The sequence below is a fragment of the Cheilinus undulatus genome, linkage group 19 (genome assembly GCF_018320785.1).
Source record: "Cheilinus undulatus linkage group 19, ASM1832078v1, whole genome shotgun sequence".
Classification (NCBI taxonomy): domain Eukaryota; kingdom Metazoa; phylum Chordata; class Actinopteri; order Labriformes; family Labridae; genus Cheilinus; species Cheilinus undulatus.
This window is the reverse complement of record NC_054883.1, coordinates 24,498,072-24,521,687: the sequence shown is the minus strand read 5'-3', so window position 1 is coordinate 24,521,687 and position 23,616 is coordinate 24,498,072. Positions and strand designations below refer to the sequence as shown.

The 23,616-nt window shown below is 37.5% G+C and overlaps 3 protein-coding genes across 5 annotated transcripts; 1 reads left to right on the top strand and 2 right to left on the bottom strand.

Annotated features, from left to right (window-relative positions):
* The first annotated feature begins 23 nt into the window (after positions 1–23).
* On the top strand, positions 24–10,815 carry ncf2 (neutrophil cytosolic factor 2). Of its 2 annotated transcripts, none has more exons than XM_041814310.1 (16): positions 24–95; positions 1,539–1,685; positions 1,893–1,975; positions 4,173–4,281; positions 4,509–4,643; positions 5,948–6,055; positions 6,194–6,253; positions 6,658–6,701; positions 7,076–7,217; positions 7,309–7,374; positions 7,494–7,551; positions 8,075–8,118; positions 9,307–9,455; positions 9,685–9,796; positions 10,326–10,443; positions 10,526–10,815. In XM_041814310.1, the coding sequence occupies exons 1-16, from the start codon at positions 90–92 to the stop codon at positions 10,615–10,617; spliced, it is 1,473 nt and encodes a 490-aa protein (XP_041670244.1). In that variant the 5' UTR covers positions 24–89; the 3' UTR covers positions 10,618–10,815. The 2 variants fall into 2 exon arrangements, with proteins under 2 accessions (XP_041670244.1, XP_041670243.1); XM_041814309.1 differs by having other exon boundaries at positions 50–95; positions 1,461–1,685.
* Positions 10,816–12,509: 1,694 nt separating this feature from the next.
* dph2 (diphthamide biosynthesis 2) lies at positions 12,510–17,731 on the bottom strand. Of its 2 annotated transcripts, none has more exons than XM_041814311.1 (7): positions 17,676–17,731; positions 17,094–17,268; positions 15,122–15,234; positions 14,752–14,972; positions 13,604–14,293; positions 12,990–13,172; positions 12,510–12,833 (listed from the first exon to the last, which is right to left on the bottom strand). In XM_041814311.1, exons 2-7 carry the CDS (start codon positions 17,241–17,243, stop codon positions 12,712–12,714), a joined length of 1,479 nt encoding a protein of 492 aa, XP_041670245.1. In that variant the 5' UTR covers positions 17,244–17,268; positions 17,676–17,731; the 3' UTR covers positions 12,510–12,711. The 2 variants fall into 2 exon arrangements, with proteins under 2 accessions (XP_041670245.1, XP_041670246.1); XM_041814312.1 differs by having other exon boundaries at positions 17,647–17,714.
* Positions 17,732–18,377: 646 nt separating this feature from the next.
* Positions 18,378–23,616, bottom strand: mcur1 (mitochondrial calcium uniporter regulator 1). The gene is made up of 9 exons (XM_041814341.1): positions 23,283–23,616; positions 22,358–22,474; positions 22,166–22,269; positions 21,481–21,582; positions 21,082–21,123; positions 20,867–20,938; positions 20,033–20,086; positions 19,727–19,841; positions 18,378–18,965 (listed from the first exon to the last, which is right to left on the bottom strand). The coding sequence occupies exons 1-9, from the start codon at positions 23,545–23,547 to the stop codon at positions 18,910–18,912; spliced, it is 927 nt and encodes a 308-aa protein (XP_041670275.1). The 5' UTR covers positions 23,548–23,616; the 3' UTR covers positions 18,378–18,909.

Here is a 23,616-nt window from a genome sequence, read left to right as displayed (position 1 = left end):
GGCGACTGTCCACATCAATAACGGAAATACGTCACTTTCCTTTAAAAATAAGAGTTTTATTTACTTTGGGGTACACATGAGGAAATTTGATGAAGGTAAGGATTAAAAAGTATTAATAGTTCCTTCTAGAAGTCGCGTGGTTGTCTTAGAATTTACAGTAAGATAGTGAAACCTATAGAAATGGGATGTGAGGGTTGGCAGGCTCCATTTGACCGTGTTTCAGAAAAGTATTTCGCAAACGTTTGAAGCATGCTACTTTGGTGTACTAGTTGTCAAATCTTTTTATCTTTGTATCTTTTATTTTAGCAGATAACCCACTGAAACCAAGGTCTGTTTTCCAGGTGTGCCCTGTCGCAATGCAACAAAATAGAGAACCGAGAAATATAGAGCAAACAATTACAATTACAACCACAATTCCAAAAAAAGTTAGGGCACGGTGTAAATTGTTAATAAAAACAGTATGCAATGATTTGCAAATATCTTAAAACCATGTTTGATTCATAATAGAACAATAGAGCATTTTAGAGGGGCAGTCTCTCAGAAGTAAAGTTGGGCAGAGGTTCACCATTCTGCAAAAAAAATGCGTCTAAAAATTGTAGAACAATTTTAGATAAATGTTCCTCAACATAAAATTGCGAAAACTCAGATGTCTAGAGAAATCTCTGTGCACAAGGGGCAAGGCCGAAGGTCAGTTTGGAAGTTCAATCTTCAGTACAAATGGTACTGTAGTAAAAACAGGCATGATTATGTACTGGAAATCATAGCATGGGCTCAGGAACATTTCCAGAAATAATTTCAACACAGCTGGCCGTGCCATCCAAAATTGCAAGTTAAAGCTGTATCAGGCAAAGAAGAAGCCGTATGTGAACAGGATCTAGAAACACTGCCGTCTTCTTTGGGCCAAAGCTCATTTAAAATTGACTGAGGCAAGATGGAAAACTATTCTGTCATCAGAGGAATCAAAACTTGAAATTCTTTTTGGAAATTATGGATGCTTTGTGCTGCGGACTGAAGAGGAGAGGTACCATCCAGCTTTTTAACCTGGCACAGTTCTAAAACCTGCATCTATGATGGTATGGGGTTGCATTAGTGCCTATGGCGTGGACACCTTACACATCTCAAAAGGAACTTTCAATGCTAAAAAGTAGATAAAGATTTTAGAGCAACATATGCTCCCATCCAGACATTGTCTCTTTCAGGAAGGGCCTTGACTATTTCGGTAAGACAGTGCTGAATCACATACCACATCCATCACATGGCTTCACAGTATAATGGCTTCAGTCGACTTTTTTGGATTTGAGGTTTAATGATGTCAAACCTGTTATGTCCTAGAAAATCAAATGAAACCTGAACTGTATTGTAGAGTGAATAAGTGACAATAAGCAGACCTTTAAACAGGTGGTGGTGCTGATTGTGTATATAGAGTTGACTCACTTCCTATTCTCATTGGTTTAAAACAGACGCACTTCCTTAACTTGATCATTAGACCTGTGTGCTTTCAAACTGTCACCATGTCTTTCCTGGACACTCTGCGTCAGTGGGATGAGGCTGTGACCTATGTGGACCGAGGGGATTTGTCAAACGCTCTGAGGATCTTTCTCTCTATCCAAGAACCAAACTCCAAAATCTATTTTGACATTGGCTGCCTTCAGCTTCTCAACGAAGACCTGGAAGCTGCTGAGAAGGTAAATACAATCCAACATAACATACACATCTCTATATTTTTATTTCTTAATAGTACTAAAGAGTAAAACCATGACAGGATTTAGGTGATAAAGCAGGGATGAAATGCTGTGACATTTTTATGTGTAAAAGTGCAAGTCACTGAAAAAGAAGAAGTCACTGTTTCTCTTTTCTTCCTAAGGAAGTTACAGTTTTCTTTTATTTCACAGGCCTTCGATTGCAGCATAGGAAAAGACGAGCACCTTGCCGTTGCCTTCTTTCAAAGAGGAATAACATTTTACAGAACCAAGAGGCAAGATACTCTTGTTATCCTAATAAATGTCTGCGTTTATGTTTTGGGATTGCCAAAATATTTAGATATCATCGGTTTAAAAAAGAGATGAAACTATTTCTGAGTCAAGAAAAGAAAAAACTATCAACAGTTTCAGATAAAGTCCGGATGCTGTCTAAATTTTACATATATGTTTGCAGCAATTAAGTCCTAACACAAGGCCTTTTTTTAAATAGCCTTGTGTAAAAGTTTTATTTCTGGGGCTGAGACAGTCCTTGTCCTATTTTACATTGGGATTTACAGTGCTTATAAAAACTGTTCACCTCCTAGGATGTTTTACCCATTTATTGATGTCATAAATCACTATAATTTAGCTTTTTTGTTTTGTTTTGTTTTGTTTTTTTATAAAGTTATTTTTTATTAATTTTCATGCTTCCCACCACAGGGTACATAGCCTTTTTTTCTGAACAGTACAATAGCATGACATAACATACCATAACATAACATAACAATATAACACAATCTACATTCTTCCACAGTGGTGTCAGAATAACATGAAACATTTATACATTTATACACCAACATAAAAAACACACAGTAAACAATTACAACATTTAAATCCATATACCACTCCTGCAGTCTCATACCCCCAACAAGAATCACCCTGTACACCTGTACATATCCTCATACACACATACACACAACACTTAACATTGGTCCCTGTCCTGTGTTCTCCACTGATGCCCCCCTTTACCCCATAATTGTAAAATTGAATGTTTCAATAATTCGAATTTCACAATGCTTCATGAATCTGTTTCCATACATCATTAAATTGTTTCACCTTATTGTTATCTTCAGCTAGTGTCTTTTCTGTTGTCAAGTAATATCTCATCAATCCTTTCCATGCATATAGAGAAGGAGCCTCTGTTTTTTCCAGTATTTTAAAACTAACTTCTTATAAACTAAGGCAGAGAACAGAATCTGCCATCCCAATGGATAGTGATAATTTTTATATATATATATATAGTTTAGCTTTTTTTTGACAAAAACTTTTACAAAACTTCTTTAATGTCAAAGTGAAAACAGATTTCTACAAAGTAATGTCAATGTCAAATGTCAATTAGTAAAATATATGTAATGTAAAATAAATGACTGCATAAATATTCACCCCTTTTAAAGTGACTGACTTAATCCAACAGATGTCCAGCCAGTTGGTGCTAGAAGTCACACAATTAGTGAAAAGGGGATCACCTGAGTTCAGTGATTATAGTATAAAGACACCTATGTCTGGAAGGTCCAGTCACTAGTTAATCAGGATTCCTGGCTACCATTACCCCAATGAAGACAAAGAAACACTCCAAGCAACTCAGAGAAAAGCTTATTGAAAAGTATAAGTCATATGATGGAAACAAAAAAATTTTCAAGGCACTGAACATCCCCGAGAGTTCAGTTAAATCCATCATCAAGAAATGGAAGAAACATGGCACATGTGTAATTCTGCATAGATCAGGCCGTCCTCACAAACTGAGTGAGTGTGCAAGAAGGAGACTAGTAAAAGAGGCCATCGAGACACCAATGACTACTCTGAAGGAGGTACAAGCATCAGCAGCTGAGATGGGAGAGACTCTGCATACAACACCTGTTGGCCAGGTTCTTCGCCAGCTTTATGGGAGAGCGGCAAAAAGAAAGACAAGAAAGACATTGTTGAAGAAATCTCAGATCAAATCTGGACCAGAGTTCACCAAAAGGCATGTGGGAGACTCTATGGTTAAGTGGAAGGAAGTTCTTTGGTCTGATGAGACCAAAATGGAGCTTTTTGACCATCAGACAAGACAACAAAGGCTGCACATCACTGCAAACACACCATCCCCACTGTGAAGCACGATGGTGGCAGCATCATTCTGTGGGGAAGCTTCTCAGGAAGGCTTGTAAAGGTAGAGGGTAAAACGAATGTGGCAAAATATAGTATGATGTATACATTTACTTTTACTCTGACATTAAAGAGTTTTGTTTTTTTTGGTGTCATTTTTTTGTTGAAAAAAGCCAAATTACATTGACCATGACTGATTTATATAACCACTAAAAAGGTAAAATAATCAAGGGATGAATACTTTTATAGACATTTTAAAAATGTTGTATATTAGACTCAGCCGAGCTTTAATCTCCACTCCAATTCTCATCTGTCAAAAGTTAACAGATGTATTCTTTATATTCAAAGGTTTGAGGAGAGTTTAGGTGATTTCAAACACGCCTTCAAAACCCTGAGAGGAAACCAGCTGATCGACTACAAAGCTCTTGGCCTCAGATACAAACTATATGCATGTGAGGTAAGAACATGTAAACACAATTCCCCTTTTTTTCCCTTTCTACTAAAGAAATACACATTCACTTTGGACCGTTTCTAAACAGCTCGACTGATGTCTGAAGCAGAATTTTACACTTTTAAATCCTTTAAAATTCATTACATCAGATGTCCAGCTTTTTTCTTCATCCTTCTGTTTGCATAGGGGATTTAAAATGCCACAATTTTAAATAAGACTGTATCTGGCTGCAGGTTCTTCATAACATGGCTCTGTCTGAGGCTCAACTGGGAAACTGGGAGAAAGCTCAGGAGAACCTTGTGAAAGCTCTCGACTTTAAGACGGAGAACAAGCTCAGTGTCATTGACCGAGCGCTGGAGTCCACACTGGTCAGTGAACATGACATTATTTAGTAAAACACTCAGTCCTCAGGCCAACAAGGAATGACAACCAGCAACAAAAAAACATTTCGCTGCTTTACTATTTTCAGTGGTTTGGTTACTATCAGTGAGATTTACAGATATTCAGCTTTCATGCAAATCGTATTGAGTTTAAGAAAATATCCATTCCCTTTAGTCTCAGGATGAAGTTTTGTGACACTCCTCAATAGTTTAAGTGTAGGCATCCGTCCATTTTCTACACGGCGTATCTCATTTGGGGTCACGGGAGGCTGGAGCCTATCCCAGCTAGTACTTCCATCACATCAGGGCCATAAGTCACTACCTCGACTCTTCTTCTCTGTTGTCCCTGATTGGTGGAGTGAATTGCCCAACTCCATTCGATCCACAGAGTCCCTTTCTACTTTCAAAGAAAAAGCTAAACACCCAGCTCTTTAGAGAAAGCTATGCACTCAGACAGCAGCGTCTACCAAATGATATTGTAACACTGAAAGGTGATGACTGCAAAAGCTCAAATCTTAGCAGGAAGTGCTGCACAATAAATCTCAGTTTTATCATCATCACAGTATAAGCTTTCACATCAAAACATTGTGAAAGTTGGACTTTATTGGTATAAATTGCAGAAGATTTTATGCAAAGAAGTAATGCTTATTCACTCAGCCTGTCCACATTGTAGATGCTCTTACATAATTTCCAAGCAGTCAAATGAAACTAGCCTTAAGATGGCCTGTTGAAAATTTAGTGTTAAAAATGCTTCTTTATAACATTCTGGATTGATAAGAAACATGCTGCAAACAGCTAAAGCTTAAACAAATCATTTACCATACAGTTAGAAAGTATTCAGACTACCTTCATTTTTACTAGTTTTGTTATGTTGCAGCCTGATGCTACAATCATTTAAATCCATTTTTATTCTCATTAATCTACACCCTTTACTCAGTACTTACGGAAGCACAGTGATTACAGCCTCTAGTCATTTTGAATATGATGCAACAAGCTTTGCACACCTGGATTGGGGGATTTTCTGCCGTTTTCTTTGCAAATCCTCCCTAACACAGTCAGGTTGGATGGCGACTGGCGCCGAACAGCCATTTTCTGGTCGCTCCAAAGATGTTGAATAGGGTTCAGGTCAGGGCTCTGATAAAGTCTGATAATGTAAAGTTAATGTAGCACATATCATTCTGAACAGTGAGAGCTCAAGCGTCCCACATAGTGAGATTTACTTATCAATAAAAATGTGTTTCATGTCATTAACGCTCAACAAACAGTTGTATTGTGGTTCAATGTCCCCACAGAAACAAAAACTTTTCAAACTGGTGGAGTTCCCATCTAAAGTTCTCTTCAAACCAAATAAACACTACGTGGCTGAGCTGGAGAAGAAGGACTACCTGGGCAAAGCAAAGGTGAAACTTCATCTTGTGAATTGTTAAAATTATCTATAGTGTGATGTGGGCCTCATTATACTGAGTAGAGCTCATTTTAGAGGAAAATATTCTAAATTAGACATAAATAATGTGTTTTCTCTGTTCTCTGTTCCTCAGATCATTTCCTCTGTAGTTCCTCAGGATGATTTCTCTGGATTTGCACCGTTACAACCACAGGTAAAATGTTCTTGGCTCTTCTTTAGCAACTAAAACAGAAAAAAATTAACCAATAATATTATTTCCAAAATGAAATATGGATTTTTTTAAATGTCTCCTCATGAGTATAAGCTCTTGCCTATAGTCTACATCTCTCCACCAGTTAGTTGGATTTGTGGCAGAAAGGAGTTTTTTTTCTTGTGTTTTCATTTATTGACAAACAATAATGAATGGCCCAATGTTCTGCTTCACTTTGGCTTGTCAGACTAAGTTATGGGTGGGACACACTTCAAGCATCAGTACCCAATTCTGTGCCCTTTGGCATTGATGTAGATCTTCCTCTTAACAGCTGTAACTATGCTGAGTCATATTTACAGAACTGATGACTGAATTTATTGCTTTGTGCCTTTGTTTACACCTGACAGGTAGAAGATGGTCCAGTTCACCCTAAAGAACCTGAGGTTCTGAGGTACAACAGGCACTTTTGATGCTCTAACCCTAACCAAAATACATGCTATTATTACTGAAATGATAAAAGAGAGAGAGAGACCTTCACAGTTACTGCAGTGCACGGATGTTTCATGATAATTCTGGGTGGCAGCCTTCAGATTATATAAAACGAAATACAGATAAAGCTAAAGCCACAAGGTAAAAACACTATGCTGCATGTTTCTAAGCGCTCTGCATGTGCATTCAGAAATAATTTTTAAGAGGATATTATTAAAAGCTCAGTCTAAACTTGCAGCAGCAGGACAGATACTGTATTTATCATACCATAGTTATGATCAGCACCAGTGTGCATCCTCAGCTGCATGTTGTGTGTATGTGTTTGCATTTTCTCAGGGCTTTAGAGGGAGAACCGCACATCGTCTTGTTTGAGTTTGTTCCTGAGACTAGTGACGAGCTTGCTGTTGTGCCGGGTAACGTCGTGTTTGTGCTGCAGAAAGGAACTGACAACTGGGCGTCTGTCGTCTTCAATGAAAGAGTAAGAAAGCATTTTAATAATGTTTTATATAAGTATGGACATCCTTTGTCACGTTGTGTAAAGAGGACTCATTCATGGATGGTTGTCACAGAGAGGGCTTGTTCCTTACAACTACCTGGAGCGTTATGAGATGTCGTTAGCTTCAAAGCAGAACAAGGTGAGGAAATAAATTAACTTCTAATTTACTGTTAATACTATGCAGGTTTGACAGATGGCATTTGTTGAAATTTTGTTCTTGGCTGAAGTTGAATTCCTTTTTATGGTGCTTACATTCAGCAAGGGATTTCTGTCCCTCCAACTCGAGAACCTCCAACCAGACCTGAAAGGAAACAAGGTAGTGACCTGACCTCTCAGAGGAACTGAAATTACTACAAATGTGCTCTCCCTGCTACAAATACAATGAGTATTCTTCACATCACAGACGAAGCCACTGCAGGAAATTTAGGAGCAATTATCTATTCTGTAATAAGATTCATTTTAGAAATCAAAGTCATACAGACACATGCTGACCTGGGATGAGACAGGCTGGCTACACACCAGACATGTTTTAGCCTGATTTGCCTTTGTACTCATCACAGTCTCATCACTTTAGATTTTATTTTCTTTAACTTGATTTATTTTTTACTTTAACTGCTTTTCAAGACTGACCTGTTCTATCTTTTTATTATTCCTTTATATTTTTTGCATTTATTCATGTTGATATTTTGTATTTGCATCCTGATCTTGCATTTTAAATTGTGTACTAGTCTTTGTTTGACCTAACAATCCATTTTTATATGCATCCATTTTTAAACCTGCTTTATAAATAAGTTCTTGATATTATAGTCAAAATATGAAAATCTTGTTTTGTGTTTCAGGTGGTACTCGCAGTGATAAAAAAAGTGGAGAGACACGATCAAAGGTATGCTGACTCTAATCCTTCATTTGTTGAGTTTGCTTATGAGAGCAACACTGCACACTCCTAATACACAATGCCGTAATAGCACTTGAAGGGTTTAAATGTCTGGTGTGTTTTTAACTGACTGAGTAAGAGTGCCTTTTAGGCACAAGTTCATAAGTTTGGGTATTTTCACAAAAAAAATTTTTCCGGATTAAAAGCAAACACCATATTAAGAAATTAAAAAAAAAAAAAAACATTGCCAAAGGTATTTTTTGAAATTCTTGAAGATCTCAGTGCAGCATTTGAAACTGCTGACCACTTTGCACATAGCTGGTTGTGTTTTTATTTTGCTCTCTGCCTTTAAAAGCCTTCAAGGAACAGCTACTGACAAGCACTCCCACAGCATGATGCTGCCACGGCCATGCTTCACAGTGGGAATGGTGTGTTCGTGGTGCTGTGCAGCGTGTGGCATCTTGTCTGATGGCCAAAAAGCTCTATTTTGGTGTCATCAGACTAAAGAACTTTCTTCCATTTGACCATGGAGTCTCCCACATGCCTTTTGGTGAACTCTGGCCTAGATTTGATCTGAGATTTCTTCAACAGTGGCTTTCTCTTTGCCACTCTCCCATAAAGCTTTGACTGGTGAAGAGCCCAGCCAACAGTTGTTGTATGCAGAGTCTCTCCAATCCCGGCTGCTGATGCTTGTAGCTCTTTCAGAGTAGTCATAGGTGTCTTGCTGGCCTCTCTTACTAGTCTCCTTCTTGCTCACTCAGTTTGTGAGGGCAGCCTGATCTACGCAGATCTACACGTACCATGTTTCTTCCATTTCTTGATGATGGATTTAACTGAACTCTCGGGGATGTTCAGTGCCTTGAAAATTTTTTTGTTTCCATCATATGACTTATACTTTTCAATAAGCTTTTCTCTGAGTTGCTTGGAGTGTTCTTTTCCCTTCATGGTGTAATGGTAGCCAGGAATCCTGATTAGCCAGTGACCTGACATGGGTGTCTTTATACTACAATCACTGAGACACATTCATTAATTGTGAGACTACTGGCACCAATTGGCTGGACATCTGTTGAATTAGGTCAGTCTCTTTAAAGGGGTTGAATATTTATGCACTTTTTTAACATTACAAATTTTTATTACTTGACCTTACTTTGTAGAGATCTGTTTTTATTTTGAGATTTGTCCTCTAATAATCTCCAGGATTCGCAGCCTGCAGACAATTCATTCACCGTTAAAGTCCGCTCCTCGTTCACCTTTGCTGTCTCAGTACCAGCTGAGTCTTCAAATGCAATACTGATCGACAAAATCAGCAAGAAACTGAATCTCCCATATAATGGGATCACCTTAAGGTAGGGTCTGTGTCCTAAAAGTAGAATTTAAAAGAAGTTTAAATTGTGTATTGTGTTTCCAATTTAAGTAAAACCTCTCTATCCAGGGATGTTTGTTTAATCATATCTGACTTTTTCTTTCTTAGGTTTATGTTCTATAACTTAATGCTTATATTCAGTTGGAGCAATAGTAATGCCCAGGCTTCCCATCTAGAATTACTGAAGTGTTTCTGATTCTAAATCTTTTTAGTCTGACCTCTGAGGAAACAGAACAAAGTGTAATCAATGCAGACTCAGACATGGAGAATGTGTGGAGTCGTGCAAAAGGCAGACGCATCACTCTGTGGTGTCACACCAAAGAGGTAAGAGGGTAATTCTCATTGTTTTCAGTTTTAAAAATATATTAATTCTATTCCATCTTGCTAAAAATTAGGAATGATTATGAAAGAGCTTGGAGTAGTTAGTGGAGATATTGCTTCATTCAGTCTGTTTTTAGTGCAGCTGCACAAATTTTGTGCTGGAAAAGCCTGTCAGTGAAACTTTTAGTGAATCTCATTGATCAAATCTTTCAGGGGTTACCTGGAAACATTACAGCCTATCTTGTAGCTGCTGCCCGAAACAATTTGCAGAAATTCTAGAGTATTTCAGAACCTTTTCATAATATCAAGAGGACCCAAGTTTAAAAAGATCAAAATTCCTCTTTAATGTAATTTGCAACTTCAAAGGATATGACAGTTTTGACCAGAAAAATCTGTTTTTCTTTGAAATCTTATGACAGAGTATTAGAGCTGCACAAACGACAAAAATCAGAGATTTTCAGACTAAAATAGAAGATTTAACAGAATTAATGATAAAACTGACTGCCAAATGTTTGTATGTATTTGTTTTCAGCAAACTGATGGAGAGCCTCAGACAGAGATTCACTTTGTGGCCCTTCACTCCTACGAGTCTTCAAATCCAGAAGATCTCAATTTTCATGAAGGAGACAAAATCATATTCCTCTCTAGAGGTACTACTCCTTCCTTTTACTGGTTTTTAATATAGCATAATATTTGAAGTTTTAATCCATGTTTTATTTTCCATTTCTTTAGTTAACCAGGACTGGTTGGAGGGCCAGTGTAACGGGAACACTGGAATATTTCCTGCAGCTTTTGTGGAAGAGGTTCCTCTCAGTATGCAGTGATTTTAATGAATGGCTCAAAGCAAGAAAAGCTAGTGGTAGAGAGAAGTGGCCAAAGCTAGAACCCCTTTTATAATGGGCTAATTTAAAGATAGAACTAATTTAAAGCTGCTACAGTCAGTCCATCAAGAGGAAACTGTCAGCTATTTTAATGGTCTTTTTCGTGTTTTAGTCATGTCTTCAATAAACATGTCAAATATCTCGAGGTTCAAGCTTATTGAGTTTTTTAGACTTTCTGCATTTCTTTATCATTTTTGGCAGTGAATGGAGCATCTTTGGGGTTTTTTGGATGCTGGTTGAGGAATGAAGCAGTTTGAAGGTGTCATTTTTCTGACATTTCAGGAGATTATTCAACAATAAAACTAGATCCAACTTAGGCTTTAACCCTTCCATGCAAATCTCAAAATCAATGTTAACTTTCACTGAATTACCACCAGCAATGCACGACGGCCAATTTCATGGAGAGCAGTTCAATAATGTATTTCTCTCTTCATCACTTCTCTAAACAATCAATACTTTAAAATGTTAACAGTAGCTTTTTTTCTTAGTCATTACCCTAGACCAGTGGTTCCCTGCCTGGGGGTTCAGAACACCTAGGGGCGCCAAAGATCTCAGGTGGGGTAATTGGACCCTGTCTGTAACAACCATGTCAAAATCAGATGTGCATATATATACATATTTAAAAAAAAAATCATGATCAAAAACATAACAGTGTATTAAAACCATCCTGATAGATAAAATAAAAGATCTGTTAATTTTTGAGAAAAAAAAATGTTTAGAAAATCTTTAGAAATAAAACAAAATGCTTGAGACTATCAGTCTTAGTTTTTTACAAGAAGCCAAACATACAATTCCTGAGTTTAAGACTTGGCAAATTTGGCATTTTAAGTCCAGACTTCCAATTTTTTAGCGTCATAAATTTATGATTCTTTAAAGTCAAAAATGTGTGACAAACCTAACTGAAAACAGTGGTTGGATAGCTCCACTTTACAGAAATGTATCTTCTAAGTCCAGACAATGATAAAGGGATAATTCTGGGTTAAAGTCACAGGTACTCCCTTATTGATTAGTCCCAGCGAGGTATAACATGATTAGGTTTGCCACTGCAGGACATGTGCAAGGAAAAGGCTTAATCCAGGATCATTTTCTTCTACACAATCGGCTATTTTTGCTCAATTATTTAAAAAAAAAAAAAGTTTGGTTCCATATAAAGGTACAACGTTTTTTTTTTTTAATGAACAGATCCTCCTTTTTTCAAAGAGATATACATTTGCAATGAATACTTTCTGAATGCACTATACAAGTCTAAAAAACTGATATCATACAGATGTAGTGAATAAAAATGTTTACAGTAAAACCAGCAGGGTTCTCTTGAATAGCAGGTTTTGAAAGATATTCCTGTTACACAACTTTTGTGGCTTTCCATCAGCCATCCTGACAATAGGGGGCAGAACATGTTAGGACTAACAAAAGTCCACTTAAATGGTCATAGTGAAACCATTTCATCTAAACCACTGGTTCCCAACCTTAGACCTGAGCCCCCTTTGAGTGACCACCAAAGATCTTAGAGAGGAGCTTGACGCTTTCTGCTCCTAGGTTGTTAAAATAAGACTTGCACATTAACTAAAGTCATGAAAACAAACTTATGGGATTGGATAGTTTATACAAAGTTCTTTTAGTATGTAGGCACCTATTGCTGTGATTTTATCCATGCAAACAATTAAAGTTGTTTTCATTTTATGACCAAAATGTGTCACTTTTCTGTGTGGGTCCTGGGGAGGGGGGTCTGGGAGTCACAGATCTAAACCCATCCTTGTAGTAGAAACCTGCTTATAAATAGTTGTCCACTGTAGTGACCAGTATGTGTGAAAGGGCTTACAAAATTAACATTTAAGTATCAAAATAAAGTCATTTTTATTTTCTTCATCCATCTTTAGACAGATTACAATATTTAAACAGAATTGCAGGTTTCATTGTACGCTTAAGAGACAAAATCAGTCATTACTCGTGTCTTACAGCAATTACCGGGAGCATACATTTAAAAGAAGCAAATGCAGATAAACATTATTAAATACTCAGTTTGGTATCAGTGTTAAATCATGATCCCTCCTCTTCGTACGCGATGGCGATGCCTCTCCTCCCCTTCACTGCCTTCACCACAGGAGTCTCCCCCAACTTCTGCTCCAGACCCCGCCAGCTTCGCTCTGCCAGAAAAGAGGCTGAAAAAACACAAATGGGTATTGAGATATTTATAATCCTTTTTACTGTTACTGTGCACATGGTGTAACAATAACTGCATGTGTTTGAGATATAGTTGAATACATTTTTTTAAAGCCAGGAAATAGAGTGAAACTGAGTCTCTGAGCGTCTCGTACCAGCTGAACTGGTGTTGGCCACGGTCAGAGTCTGATTCCTGAGGACGACAGAGGAGCCAAACGACGATTCTGTAGGCTCGCTGATCATCAGGTTGCTGCTGCGTAGAGCTCCAGTGATTAAAGAAACATCGGTTTCTTCATCGCCATCCTGCTGATCTGCTAAAGGAACATGACTCTGCCCACCTGGAGCATGTAAGAGATAAAAGAAGGCAAAGCCAAACACTGGAGATTAAATATAATAGACAGTATCAAAAAGTAACAAAGAATTTAAAAACTACCTCTGGTTCATAAGACAGGTGTGTAGTAGAGGAATTAAATATTGCAGGTAAACCCCTGAGCACTGTCTAAATTGCACAAATACAATAATGTTTTGTGCAATTTAGAAAGTTTGCAGATGCTTGCCTGCAATATTTGTCAACTATCACAAGAAACTGCCAAACATTTGGTGCCTAGGACTTCTATTTTGTTACTGAAAAAGGTATTAATATTGTTTCATTTTAGACTAGAATGACAGTAAAGTTTGAAGTTCCAGTGTTGTGACAACCCTACTTCTAATATCCCCACACCTGCACAACTAGTCTTGCACCATAAACTTAAATAAATCCCAGTCTAACCTGGCAGAAGGTGTCTGAAGTCAGTGACATATTCCTCTGACCACTCTCTGTTCTTGTTGCAGGCCACCTCCATCTCAAATGGCGTAACCACAGGTTTATAAAACTCACTGGAGTCTAGCAGCGAGTTCTCAGGACATGCAATCAACACAAAAATGTCAATTTCTAGAAAGTTGGCCAGTTTGGGCACATTGAGTTTCCCCATGGCAAACATGTAGCTTTTCTTTCCTGCTCGGCGGATTGTCTCCTTCAGCTGCTGGATGACGGTGAGATAGTCTTTCACACCAAGTGTGCCGACCAGGATGCCAACCACGTTAGCATCTTTGGCTCTTTCTATGGCATAATATCTTTTCATTAATGCACGGTTTATACTCAGTGACTCGCTCCTTCCTGTCATTGTTTTAGGGTCAAAAGAAGAAAATGAGCAGCGATTCCAGGTCATCATGAAGTTAGTGAGAATGGGTCCCTCCTGTCCCACATAAAACATGCTGTAATCCTTTATGCTTGAGCCACTCTTTAACGACAACCGCCGTCCAAACTGACAGATAACGGTACTGTCATCTCTCTCTGACGCACTGCTGTCATCATGCCGTCTTTTAACCCAGCCATGGCTGTAACACTGCTCCCCGTCCACCACCAGCTCTGACAGGACCAGGTTTGGATACTCAGGCAAGAGAAGGGAGTGAAGATCATCTGGAATCACAAAAATAAAGGTTTTAAGTACAGAGAGGAAAATATTAAACTTTTCTGGAGTTAAAATGTGGAAAAGAAGAGATATTAATACTGTCTGCCTTGACAGAATGCATATGTACAATCGAGACTCATCATGATACTACATTTTGATATGAATCTTGTAAAAATCAAGTAAAATCAATACAAACAAGAAAAAATCAGTAGTCCTATGCACGCAATATTGGGTGATTTTCTTATTTTACAATTGTTAAAAATTGCAAACAAACTCCTGCATAAATAATCTGTGCAGTTGTGTAAAATATTAACCAGAAAGTCTTAAAAATTATCATATGAAAAAAAGGTTTGTGTTCACTAATCCGGGACTGGAAAACTTCTGGTCTGAAAACTTTCTGGATGCACTGTATTTTATCAATTTATCTTCTCATGAGAACGAAGTAGGGATCTGTACAGTAACTTACTCATAGCATGAACATAGTTGACATCATAGAGGATGATGATGTGACCCTGTGTATCTGGGTAAAGTTCTTTAAATGAAGAGGAACACTTCTCCAGATCCAAATCTCTCCTCTCAAACACGTACATTAGTGGCAGCCGCATGGAGGGGCTGAGGCAGGCGCCACCGTAGTGAACAATGCAATCTGCTCCAACATGCTCTGCGGCGACCTCATCCACACAACAGCTGTTCAGAGGAATCAACAACTATGTTTGAATGTGCAAAAAACTCCCAACACTGAAATTTCCAGGAGTGAAAGTGTGAGAATTGAAGAAGCAACAGATAAAACTGGTCATATTCTGGACTTCGTATCAAAAATTAAACCTAGTTGTTACCTGCCATAGGATGTATCTCCTAAAATATACGGAGTGGCTTTACTGTTCCTCTCGATTTCTGCTGCAACTGCAACTGAATCCACCAGCAGCTCATCAGGAAACTGGAGAGCAACCTGTGAAAAGTCATCAGACAAATTTACTTCTCAATCATGTCACATCAATGTGTGCCCTACCTGATTAACAACAAGTGATCATTATTAGTGATCGGTGACCAGAAAAATGATTTCTCATTGACAAATCCTAATTTTTTATAATTTATAATGGGTTCCCAATAACTTAGGGCATCTCTAGTTGTTTATAATGGAAAAATTTCACAACGGACTCTCTCTACACTGCCAGATGATAATTGTGTTGACTATTAGTGTATGTTGTGAGGTGTGCAGCACAGAAGGTGAAGGATGATTTCCAATTTTAGTATTGACCCATAGCACTTTGAGCGCTAGCCAATTACTCGGTCGAGTCTGGTATTGACTGTATGCCTGGTTTAGTAAAGAAGTTAGGCAAGAAGACAGATTTCCTGTGAGAGTTTAGTAGATAAATAGAAGCCAGTGTTTCTTACATCCAGCTAACGAAAGCTATTCAAAATTGTCATACAGGATGCTATGATAACTGGAGTAGCTGTTACCTGCGATAAATCTGAGGGAAGACCGATAAACCGAGTCTAAAGATTTTAAAGTGAAAGCAGAAGCATGTCTGTGAATTACATCTCTATAATCTAAACAGACATAAAGACAGATCCAATTATCTGCTTTCTGCAAGTCAATGGGAAATTGTGTTTATTTCTATACAAATATCCAGTTTATTTTGTCTTAATATTTTGGTTAGCGAATTGATAATAGATTTAAATGGCTGGATAGCCCAGTGGTTTACATCTCTGACTTGGTTACAGGCGACTGGGGGTTCTGAGAATCCAGTGTGGACCTTTGGTCAAGGTCCTTCACACCATGAACGACTGCCCCAGATGTATGTTGCTTTGGACAAAGGCATCTGCTAAACGGCATTGCAGCATTGTAAATGTAAGCTCTTGATCCAACCAGATGCTGAGACATTTGTATTTAGGGGGCATTTCTATTTCATGACCATCCAAAGTAGATACATGTAAATTGTTGTCAGTGTAATCTCTGCATTTGCAGAGGAGCATATATTTATATTTTGTTTGCATTTAGGCTAAACGTCAGTTTAAAGAGTGCATTTTTCAGGTTGTAGAATGCTTGCTGACAAATTTTGCTGGCCTTCTGTGCTATGTTGGCAAAACAATACAAGACTGTGTCATCAGCATAAATACAGCATAACAGTGTAACAATAGTGATACAATTTTTTAATACATATAATATAAAGAGTAAAGGGCTCAAGACAGAGCCTTGTAGAACCCTTTTTGATAATGGTAAGTATACCAACTTATAATCTTCTAATATTACACATTGTAGTCTATAAGACGGATAAACATGAAATCATCAAATTCAACATCATGTGACCACTGCAGGACAATGTATCACAAAAAAATTATAAAAAGCTTTGGTTAGTTCGACAAACAAGGCAGCACAGTATTATTCTTGGTCGACAGATATTATATCATTTAAAGCTAAAGTGACTGCAGATAGATTGCTGTGCTTAGCTCTAACACCAGACTGGTACTTCAACCGGACTTCATGCAGAATTTCTTGAGAAGAAGGATTTGAGTTGATTATTGACTAAAGATTACAAAGATGGGACAGTTTGGAAATTGGTCAGTAGTCACTGAGGTCGTTTCAACACAGTGGGACAACATGGGCACATTTCCATATTTGGAGGATAAATCCAGTTGTGATAGAGAGTTACTTTGTTGTTATAGTTTTATAACAACGTTGGGCTTTCTTTATTGTGTTGTCTGTGTGAGTCTGTACTAGAATATGAACTAAATACCATCCTATACAAAGTAACATCATTATTATTACACTATTTACATGTTTGGAAGTTAAAATATTTTCCTCACCTTTTTGAACTGTCTTTCGCTGATGAAGTCAAGAGTCTCCTTTATCTGATACAACTCTTCAAGTTTCTCCACAGGGGTGTGGGTCTTAAACGTAACATCGACCACACGCTGTATTACGGTCTCCGAGCTGCTACTGAACGCATCAGCCATTATAGCAGATGAAACATACAGCAGCCTGAAACAAAAACAATAAAAACATATGAGTGTATCTACTAGAAACAAGCGGAAAAAGAAAATGAAAACCCTTAATCTTTCGTTTAACTACTGAAAAACAGTATTAAAGACTCAAGTCAATATATTTACACATCTGGTACCACTACTACTATTATAATAAGGAATTATATTGTACTTTTTTGTAAGTTTTGGGCTATATATCAACAAAAAATGACACAAAAATGTTAAATCTACAGTTGCGTATTCTTTAAGATAGCCACGGTTTCCTGTTAGCTAAACCGCTGGCTGATTTAATTCAACTCCAGAGTTCTTTGTTAGCTGGAATCATTCTAAACTATTATTAAAATTCCTTATCAATGCATACAAATTAATGCCATACAGATTAAAGTCTCTTTGACAGATACACACGTGTCAACGATGAGGAGTACATAACAACCACGGCTCAACGGGGAATCACTTCCGGGTTCTTCTTCTTCGAGTTATTTGTAATACGGCAAACAACGCTTTTGAGCTTTACCGCCATCAACTGGAGCATTGACTGTCGGCAAATACAGGCCGTTCTCACTAATACTTCAACTCGCTGAAGGAACATTTAGCAAGACGAAAATATTCTTATTCCAGCTCTTCCTTGTTAGATATTTAAATTGAAAAAAAAATATATATATATCACATGTTTTTATACTTTCCATGTAGCATGTGGAATAATAGTCCAATTTTTTTATGAAAGGAGGTGGTCTTAGTTTCATATTAATGTGCCCTAGTGCTGTAGGCAAACTTCCAAATAAACTCTCCAACCTTCATAGGCAAACTCTCATATGTTGGTCCCCTCTGTATCGATATAACTATTCTCGGGGCAAATGTTTTTATGGGATAACATCAATGTAACATTCAGAAACAAAACATTTTTTTAATTGGTTTAATAACAGAGGTGGCGAGTAATAACAACTTAACAGATGACTGTAACCATTCTTTGGGGTTCTTGTCCTTTTTTTTTGTATATTTTGAAATTAGTAATTTTACTTCCACTTAAGGATTCCTAAAAAATTATATTCCCCACAAGACTGTCATAATAAAGAGACACTTTGCACAGCGTTTGTATTGGATGATAAATCAGTTTATTCAGTTGTCCTCAATAACTTCTATTGACACAACAGTAAAAAAAAAATCTCTGAGGCTGTATATCTGAGTACTTAAAAGTCGCACAACATAAACCTTCCATGATGTTCTCTTCAGTTATTTAGCTTAAAATGCACATATAAAATAATCAAAGAACATTTTTAAAAACTTCTGTTTCAAACAGATTTTTCTGGAAACACAAATCCTTTATAAATGTTTGTACATTATCTAAATGGAGAGTTTCCAGAATGACCGTTATTTTCCATGGGAATAAAAATGGACATAAAACTTTTAATAAGTACACCTGCCAACTGTACAGAAAAAATAAAACAAACAAAGAGAAAGGCAGCTTAAATTTATCGGCCTAAGGCCCACAACGGTTAAAGCTTTCTAAAGTCAATATAACTTTAACTTGATCAAATGTTTTCTTCCATTATCTAACTTCTGAGAAAATACTAACACTGCAAAAGAAATGAAAATTCAAGTGTTACCAGAGTTTATAATAAAATCAGAGCTGTAGTGATGCTTACATCCAAATACGATAGAAACCAAGGACCACAGTTAGACAGGTGAACACTGAACCTGTAAGAGACAAACAGATCAACAGATTTTATCTTCTACTTAAACATGTTTTACTCCTATTAGAACAAAGTAAAATTAACGCAAACTTGAAAAAATGATCCGAAAAGATCATCCTTATTTGATTCCAGAGGAGAAATTTAGTCTTCGGGCAGCATAAATGATAAAGCAAAAGCAAAACAAGGAACGGTTGGTCGAGAAAATCTCTTTTTTGTACATGCACTCCTGCATATTTCTTAATGTATAAGAGAGATTAACACTAAAAAGCACTTTGAAGCTGTCATGGTTTCAGACCAAACTCCAGTAGCAGTGTGACAGACATTGTGTCTAGAATAGATTACAAATATGGAATAACAAAATAGTTTTTGGTGCAAAATAACCTAATTTAAATCATACATTTAACAAAATAAAACTGATATGATTATTTAAAATTTAGCAAATTCATTTGAATTGAATAAGTGATGTTTGATTACCTTTATAAAATAAACAGTAATATAATATACAGTATTTTGTATAAATTGCAACAATATTGTAATAATATTCCTGATGTAGTATAGTAGTAGTCAGAATATTCAAATAATGGATATTGTCATGTAGAGAATGTGTGATACGAAATGAACCTGTATATTGTGGGCAGTGAAAGTACAGTATAATCTATGATAAGAGATACATAAAAAGTACAGTATAGTATAAATATAATCATTATAGAGTCAGTATGCCATTGAATTATTAATTCAATGGCGTCTGAAAGTCTGATGTCCTACCTGCGAGGTATTTGATCGTATCAAGCTTATGAGACTCTAACATGGTTTTCAAACCAGCCACTTCAGTGTCTATTTTCATGTTGGTCTGAGTTAAATATCGTTCCTGCTCTGCCGTCTGAAAAACAAATAAAAATGAAAAGGCAGAAAGAAACAAGTGTTAAAAATAGACTGAAACAATAGTTTTTAAAATGGCAAAATAGATATCTTTAAAGTTCCTTTGGGGATTATATTTCATACTTACAGTGGAGTAGACTCTACACATGGAAAGATAGAGAAATGATGGAGATTTACTACACATGTACTAACCATTTCCATTATGTCAGTCCGTGTTTCTAGAAGTTTCCTTTCATGCTCTGCTTTCTGAAAATGAAAAAATATGTCTAATTAAGAGGAGAAACACAAGCAGAATCTGAATATGTACATTAATCATAAGGTCAATTTTTTTTAATAAACACAAGATACTTGTGCCCTACATATAGGATCAGCACTCAGTGAAGAAATCCCTACTCCATTGCTATTTGCCTCCACAAGTCAACCACGCAGACCAAAAGGTAGCAAAAAGCCAACACTTCTCCAGGGTTTTCAAGCAGGAACTCCCTCTTCAGTGGTGTTTCCTTTAGTTAGTGCCATGACACCTCCAGAGGGCTGAACACTGACCTCCAGCGTTCCAGAGCCACCCCTCCCCATGCCAGCTCACACCCGCCTCCATGTCACCACGGAGACATCATCATCTTATCTACCTTACCGCACAGCCCACACTGGCTGAACAGCTTGCCACCTTCAACAGACCCAGGATTCGTACATGCAAGCTCCAGGTAGTGATAATGCTGATACTACCAACCCTGGCACTACTCATAAATACAACTACAATGATCCCTAGCACCAACATTACACACGAAACTGCAAGGGAGGGGGAGAGAGAGAGAGAGAGAGAGAGAGAGAGAGAGAGAGACAGAGAGACAGAGAGAGAGAGAGAGAGAGAGAGAGAGAGAGAGAGAGAGAGAGAGAGAGAGAGGTTAGCAAGAAGGTGGGGGAGGCAGAGCTGAAGATGAGGTTCCCTGACTGGAGCGCTTCTTGATCTGTCTTTTATCCAGTAGTAATGCTCAGTTAATCCATGAAATAACTTAGTTTAATTCTTACCAATTCTTTTACACGACTTTTCTCCAGATTCATGTCCAGGATCGTGTCTGAGCGAACTTTATTCAGGACATCCTACAAAAACAGAACCACAGTTAAATCACTACAGAATTGTTGCTAAATTTGATGAAAAAAAATATGAAAGTGGTGTCTCAATGAACATTTAATAAAAAAAAATTACTAAATGATTTGAGTAAAAAACAATCAAATCCACTTACAGCCAGTTGTACTTTAAGCTGCAGTAACTGGATCTTTAGTTTCTGAGAGAAATGTTCAAATATTGAAAATATGAAGTCAGTATTAAGACAATAAGCTCTGTATAGACCACATTCTTACAAGGGGACTTTAAATTACACCAAAATACTTTCTATGCAAGTGCAAAAAAATGCTGATAACATTGTGCATCCTGATTAAAAGTCGTATTATATTTTACCGAGATTTCAATGAAGCATGAACTACCTTCCATGAATTCAAGTAAATGTTCTGTGAACTATCTTAGTCAAAAGCGTGTTTATTTCTCTGTGTGTAAATTCCAGCTATATAGTCAGCAAAGAGCTAAGATTCAATGTAAAAATAAATATGGATATTTTATGGATTACGTTGATAAAAATACTAACCTCATTCTCTGCCAGTAAAGTCGAAAACTCGCTCTTTTCAAGGATAATCATGTCCTTCTTTACAGCCGCTATCTGAGACATCACACGCTGCAGCATGATCTCCTGCAAAAAAACAGACAACAAATGCAAAAGTTAGAAAATAAACCTCCTTATCTCTGCAAAAAAGCATAATGGTTAGGGGATGTAAAGAAGAAAATAATGGGCCATTGATCAGTTTTAGGAATAGTAAATAGCTGTTTTTATATCTTTGCCTGGTGCTGTAACAGAGACAGTGAAGGCTGAGCTCTCCTGCTTGTGGAGCAGTGACTACATGTACCATGATGCATTGCATTCTGGCAGACTTCAGCATTTCTACAGCCCTACTCTGTTGGTCAAATAAATTAAACTGCATATTTAAGTCAGCTTTAACACCATGCATCTCTTTGCCTATAACAAAATGTGCACTCATTGTTTGTGGTGACATTTTGTCAATTTGAAGTGCAGTTTTGCAAATATTCTATGATAAATATGAAGGTGGAAACTAGAAGTTGAAATAATATGTACTACTTAGCTAGACAAATTACTACAAATGATGTCGCTGGTGCAGGAAGAGCAACAGCTGTGCAGCAGGTTAAAAATCAGTGAAACTGTCCTTTAAATAATGTTAAATGAAAATGCATTTTACATGCCTCCCCCACCGTCTCACCTGCTGCACTTTGGTCACCATGTCGCTGTAAATGACCTCCATGTTGGTGTTCGTCATCCTCACTAGTACTTTAACAATCACTTCAGCCTGCTGCGTTGTGAAGCCTGATTAGGAGAAAAGCTGGTTTTAGGACAAATCAGCAGACTGGTTTTAAAAGAATCACTCTGTGATTTCTTCTTCTGAAGCACCAACCGTTGTTCTCGAAGAGTCGAACCACAGCATGCGTATCAAACATCAGTCTGCCAGGTTCAGATGTTGGTGGGCCTGGTTTTAAATCATACTGGAGGGTGTTAACAGAGGTACTCAGATCTGGAATGAATCACATAGGAGAGGTAGGGCTTTATGAAGTTGTATCTTAACTTTAACCTACAATATTACACTTTGTTGTACCGTAACACATCTACAGGTGCACACAGATGACTAAATAAAACATTAATTGGAGAAAAACACACTCTGTAATGTGACACACCTGGAAAAATGTAGGCCTTTAGGGATATTTAGTAAATATTGAGCGTGATGTGGGACAAGGTTTCAGTTGAAAACATGGAGGGTTAGGCATCAGAGTCTGACTTTAGAAACACACAACACTGAGGTGCTGACCAATGTTTGCAGTTAAGAGTCAGAGGAGTGTTTTCAGGACAGAGCCCCTACTGATACGAGGCAGTGATTATTTCAGAAAGGAATCATACACCCCTCACTTTGTTAATTTTCACAATCAGCAGCCAGATGCAAGAGACATTTGCATTTTTTTTTCTGGTGATCTACACTGGTGGAAATACTAGAAAAGCAACAAAGCTTTTGCATGTTATATGTCCATAAAATATCAAATATTCCCAGAAGAAATAAAGAAGGGTTAAAAGTTTACATTAAAACTGAGACAGAGCTTGTAACCACGACCTTAAAGATTTATGGCTGGTCTAACAGGCTTACATAAATAAGGTCAGAAACGCTGTCTGCAACAAACTGCATGAAAAGTAGGTTTTTATAATCATTAATGTGTCATTGCTGCACACAGCAACTGCATTAAAGGAAAAACTACGGTTATTATTGTTTATATACTGCAGCTATTAACTGTCTGAGAAGCTCTGATTACAGTCTTACTCAGATTGGCGGTTACCTCTCGTTGGGATTTTCCCCACAGCAGAATGATTCATCATCTTCAGCCCTGCTCCTCTTCTTCTCCACATCAACTTCATGAAGTTACCGGAAGGGTCGGTGAAACACCGGGAGCACGGCGATGTGTTGACAGCTGCTGTCAGAGCCCACATCGTCGACCGTGACACCACAGAAATGTGATTTGAAGAAGAATCGAACCAGAGTTCAGGATTCTTCACAGGGAGAAGTTTAAAGCGAGAATGACTCTGTTTCAAACCCATTTTCATGTCTGTTTATTCTCCGTCTGTGGGAAGGATCAGCTTCCGTTTGCTGTACTCAGAGTCACTGAGGCTGAT

What these genes read in the sequence shown, in the direction of transcription:
- ncf2 (XM_041814309.1), top strand. An exon ending in ACAAACTATATGCATGTGAG is followed by an intron (nt 4,282 to 4,508) that starts GTAAGAACATGT and finishes ATCTGGCTGCAG; the next exon opens with GTTCTTCATAACATGGCTCT. An exon ending in ACTACCTGGGCAAAGCAAAG is followed by an intron (nt 6,056 to 6,193) that starts GTGAAACTTCAT and finishes TCTGTTCCTCAG; the next exon opens with ATCATTTCCTCTGTAGTTCC.
- dph2 (XM_041814311.1), bottom strand. Translation starts at nt 17,243, where the DNA reads ATGGCTGATGCGTTCAGTAGCAGCTCGGAGACCGTAATACAGCGTGTG. An exon ending in GCGAAAGACAGTTCAAAAAG is followed by an intron (nt 15,235 to 17,093) that starts GTGAGGAAAATA and finishes GACTTTTCACAG; the next exon opens with GTTGCTCTCCAGTTTCCTGA. An exon ending in CAACTATGTTCATGCTATGA is followed by an intron (nt 14,294 to 14,751) that starts GTAAGTTACTGT and finishes TTGTGATTCCAG; the next exon opens with ATGATCTTCACTCCCTTCTC.
- mcur1 (XM_041814341.1), bottom strand. Translation starts at nt 23,547, where the DNA reads ATGAAAATGGGTTTGAAACAGAGTCATTCTCGCTTTAAACTTCTCCCT. An exon ending in AGCTTAAAGTACAACTGGCT is followed by an intron (nt 20,939 to 21,081) that starts GTAAGTGGATTT and finishes CTGTTTTTGTAG; the next exon opens with GATGTCCTGAATAAAGTTCG. An exon ending in AAAGTCGTGTAAAAGAATTG is followed by an intron (nt 20,087 to 20,866) that starts GTAAGAATTAAA and finishes TTTCATTTTCAG; the next exon opens with AAAGCAGAGCATGAAAGGAA.